The sequence below is a fragment of the Rhipicephalus microplus genome, chromosome 7 (genome assembly GCF_043290135.1).
Source record: "Rhipicephalus microplus isolate Deutch F79 chromosome 7, USDA_Rmic, whole genome shotgun sequence".
Taxonomy (NCBI): domain Eukaryota; kingdom Metazoa; phylum Arthropoda; class Arachnida; order Ixodida; family Ixodidae; genus Rhipicephalus; species Rhipicephalus microplus.
The window spans coordinates 100,958,235-100,962,109 of NC_134706.1; the positions used below are offsets into that span (position 1 = coordinate 100,958,235).

A 3,875-nucleotide genomic window follows, 5' to 3' on the forward strand; every position below is an offset into this window, starting at 1 on the left:
ATAATGGCGATTTCCTTCTTAATCCGAGGGCATTCCTTGGATGCAGCATCATGCGGACCATCACAGTTTCTGCACTTCAGACTTGTTGCCCGACATGCGTCTGCAGTGTGCGGCTCAGCGCATCGGGGGCATGCTGTGGTGTTTGTACATACACTCTTGATGTGACCAATTTTTATGCAGTTATGGCACTGGAGTGGTTTAGGGACAAATGGTCGAACAGGATGTCGGAAGTGTCCCACTTTGACATGCGACGGAATGGAATCTCCTTTGAACATTATCTTTACACATCGGGTGTTTCCGAGGCGAAGTACATTCGCGATGAGAACTCCTTCGTTCGCTGGTTTTATGAGAGTTGGGAGGTCCGAATTTGCTATGGCCAAATCAATGTCGTAGATTACTCCCGCCGTGCAGGCACCGTCCATTGGAATAACCGGTCGAACTTTGATGCCTCCCAAATCTGATACTCTGCGAAGCTTGTCTATGGCGCTGGCAGTCATTGTGTCCACAGCTAGAATATTCTTCCGCGTGTTCACCCGGATATCCTTAATGTCGTTTGGTGCTACCCCCTCAAAGTACATAGAGAGAGCTTGCCTGTTTACTGCTCGAAGGCTGATGGTGGAGTCCTCGGGCATGAAGAGGATGGTGTGCGGCCAGCATTCTCCTTTTGACTGAGACGTTAATGTCCCTGCTGGTGAAGACGACTTGATACTTCTTCTTTTGGCCTTCCTGCTTCTCACGGTCTCGAAGTCGTCATCCGACGAGTCGTCGCCAGTGGCCGAGTACAGTTCCGTGTCCTCGCTGGTGCTCGAACAGGTGCTTCGTTTCCGCGACGAGCTTGCCAAAGGTGGTCTATGGTCGGACAGAGCCGCAGAAGGCTCCACGTCCACAGCCATGATGCAGTGACTATCACCGTTGGCCTCACTGGTTCTGGGCCAGGCGCGCTGATTTACCGAGGAGCTCGCCATAGCAGACCTCTGGCTGGGCGGACCAGTGGATGACTCCGCGTCCGTCGCCTTGGGGCAGGGAGCAGCGTCTCCCGTAAAAAGCGAAAAACTTGATAACAATGCTCGGAGCCGAAAGCAGAAGCGTTCTATGAAGAGACACTTCCTCCTGAAAAGTGGAAAAAAAAACAGGAAGGGCTATAGAGATGCGATTCAATAATAGCGAAGAGAGGACAGTGTGGAAAGAAAACTCGTTGGAGTGACTAATCGTCTATCTTGTGCCTGGTCAACAACCTAAACACTGGGAAATGACTCATCATATCCTTCGCTCTTAGCACATTTGTCACGAAACGAAGTTGATTTGTCCATGCGTTCGGGAAACGGCAGACAGAATGGAGCGAATAGATTCGCAACGCCCCATAAGTACACTAACGAGGGATCGCACCTCAGCAACGAAGATTCCAGAGAGCACCTTCTCCACGCCCGCCATAGAGTGTACGTCACCGAGGAGTGAAGAGGCTTTAGATAGTCTGCAGTTGTGTCAGCTTACTAACAATGGAAGTGGATCCCTTAAAAGCGCACGCCTCTACCACTGCTGAGCGCAGATTCACCATAGCTCCACACGTTAACATGAGGCTGCCTACGCTCGTCGCCACCACCTTCCTGGCCCTTCTCGTCGCCAAGACTGCCAACGGCCTTTTCATGACCAGCCTAGCTCTGCTGCCCATTTCGGCAATCACGAGTATCGGTGGCCTCGCAGGCCTCAAGCTGGCCATCGCCATGAAGCTCCTCGACATGCTCGGCTGGTTCAAAGTGGGCCGTTACGGAGTAGGTATCCGAGCAGGCATCGAAAGCAACAAGCTGCCCGACCGAGTCGTGCTGCGCGCCGAGCCAAAAGACATCTTCCCCGGCCCCACGGTATCCTTACCGGCTGCTGCGGTGCCGCACTTAATCGAGGGTAGCATGCAGAAGCCCCTTCCCGTCCGGCTGTCAGTCAAGGATTTCAAGATGCTCGCTAAAGCCACGACTGACTTCGATTCCCCGAATGTGAAGTTTTTGTCCAGCGGCTCTGCATACGTCAAGGGCTACAAGAGATCTGTTCTGCAAGCCTCTTCGGATCTGAAGAACTCATTAGTCAACATGGAAGGACAACACGCTGCAACTATTCGAGTGAGTAATAATTTACAATTGCATGCTTAATGTTCACACTGTGGTGCGGGGCCTAATATAGACCACGTGCAATGACGTTGCTGTGATGACGATTCTTGCGGTGTGACTCCAATTAGCGGTGTATGTTTAGATTGAACTCGAGGGTGGTTATGGTAATTTTTTCTTTTAAATCAAAAGCAGGTATGAGATTACAAGCATCGCGTGCGCTGTAGTAGTCCACCACCGCCGGTGTTCGTACGGCCACTATCGAGCAAAATAGAAAACACAACGACACACGGAGATTCAAAACCGTATCTTCTGTGTGCCAGCCAAACATTCTACCACAGAGCAACGCCTGTGCTTGAAACTGGCCTTAGGCCGGCTTGATGTCGGAAAAGAAGTCGCGTTAACATGAATCATAAAGCGTTTTACAACAGTAAAGCAAGAACCAGGTTTACACAATGCTAATTGCGTAACGCATAGGTTGTGAAATACCTAAACCCATTACTAAAGGTTGTTGTGGTTCACCTATTAACTGTGCCCACACTCAATGTGTGTGTGTGTGGTGTTTGGTCAAGAATTGACTGGTAATATCAAGTAGTATGAAATTTGGAAATAATAAAGTTTATATAATCATAAATACTGGTTACACTGTAAATTATGGTGCTGAATCTAAACTGCAAGCCTATAGTGAATGCCTATCTACAACACAGTGTATTGACTTATGACGTGGTGGGTACCGTACAACTGTGCTTGCAGGAGTTTCCCAAATAATTTTTTAAAGGCTCTCAAATTGCGCTCTTCTAGCTTTCGTTGTGACTATGTTGCGCTTTCCACACAGGCCTGGCAGGTGTTTTTTTCTTTACTGGGCACACAACTCGTGCTACAAACAGCGTTTTATGTACATTTACTGTTTCGAAACAATTTGCAGAATGCCCAATGCGTGTGAATTTTTTTTAATCAAAAACGACGTAGAACTGTTTTACGCAATTTTCGTCTTGTAGGCAGACGCACTACTTGTCATTTTTACGACTGCTCCATCAATACATTCGACACCATATTTGCTTGTTCCCCATGTTTGTAACTGATCTGCTTATTTACTCTCACAGAGCCGACGAAGCACGATCGAATCAGACCCGAAGGTGGTCAAGGACGCTGTGAACCTGGTGCACGAACTCGACACGAACCGCTGCATTCTGCGCCTCACTTGCGAGGTCAGCGCGGACGCCTCGGCCTACGGACAGTACGGCCGCCGAGTAGCCTCCTTCCTGCGCAGCCTCAGACCCATAGGCCGAAACTCCGCCTTCGTGGACTTCGAGAGAGCCTATCGCAGGGGCAGGTCACACGGTGTCCCGGCCTGCGTCCAGACTTACTCGTCCTGCAAGGTTGACCTCCGTGCTATGGTGGCCTTCGTTCAGGCAATGTGAGACACCCCGCCACCTTATTGAGATGCCTGTGATACGTGCACGAATATTGTAAATAGCCCGACGAGACCATCGCTGCCTATGAAACTATTCAGCAATAAATAGTTCGCACAAAGTTTTTGGGTTGTCCGTATAAATGCTGATGTGTAGCTTCGGAGGTCTTGACAAAGCATCCGTTCCATTTTCTTCGCTGTTTTACTTTTATTGTGCTACTCGATTCTGCTTGAATGCGGATTCATCGCCAGCCTGCGAACAAAATGTGTTTCAATCAATCAATCAATCAATCAATCAATGAAGCTTTATTTTCATAAATAGATATATGCAATTAAAGGGATTATTTGGACCGATAGCCTAAAGTGGC

The 3,875-nt window shown here is 48.9% G+C and overlaps 1 protein-coding gene across 1 annotated transcript; it reads left to right on the forward strand.

Annotated features, from left to right (window-relative positions):
* Window positions 1-1,571: 1,571 nt before the first annotated feature.
* Window positions 1,572-3,632, forward strand: LOC142767578 (uncharacterized). Its single transcript, XM_075869540.1, has 2 exons — window positions 1,572-2,111; window positions 3,200-3,632. Exons 1-2 carry the CDS (start codon window positions 1,572-1,574, stop codon window positions 3,515-3,517), a joined length of 858 nt encoding a protein of 285 aa, XP_075725655.1. The 3' UTR covers window positions 3,518-3,632.
* Window positions 3,633-3,875: the final 243 nt, after the last annotated feature.

What these genes read in the sequence shown, in the direction of transcription:
- LOC142767578 (XM_075869540.1), top strand. Translation starts at nt 1,572, where the DNA reads ATGAGGCTGCCTACGCTCGTCGCCACCACCTTCCTGGCCCTTCTCGTC. An exon ending in AACACGCTGCAACTATTCGA is followed by an intron (nt 2,112 to 3,199) that starts GTGAGTAATAAT and finishes TTACTCTCACAG; the next exon opens with AGCCGACGAAGCACGATCGA.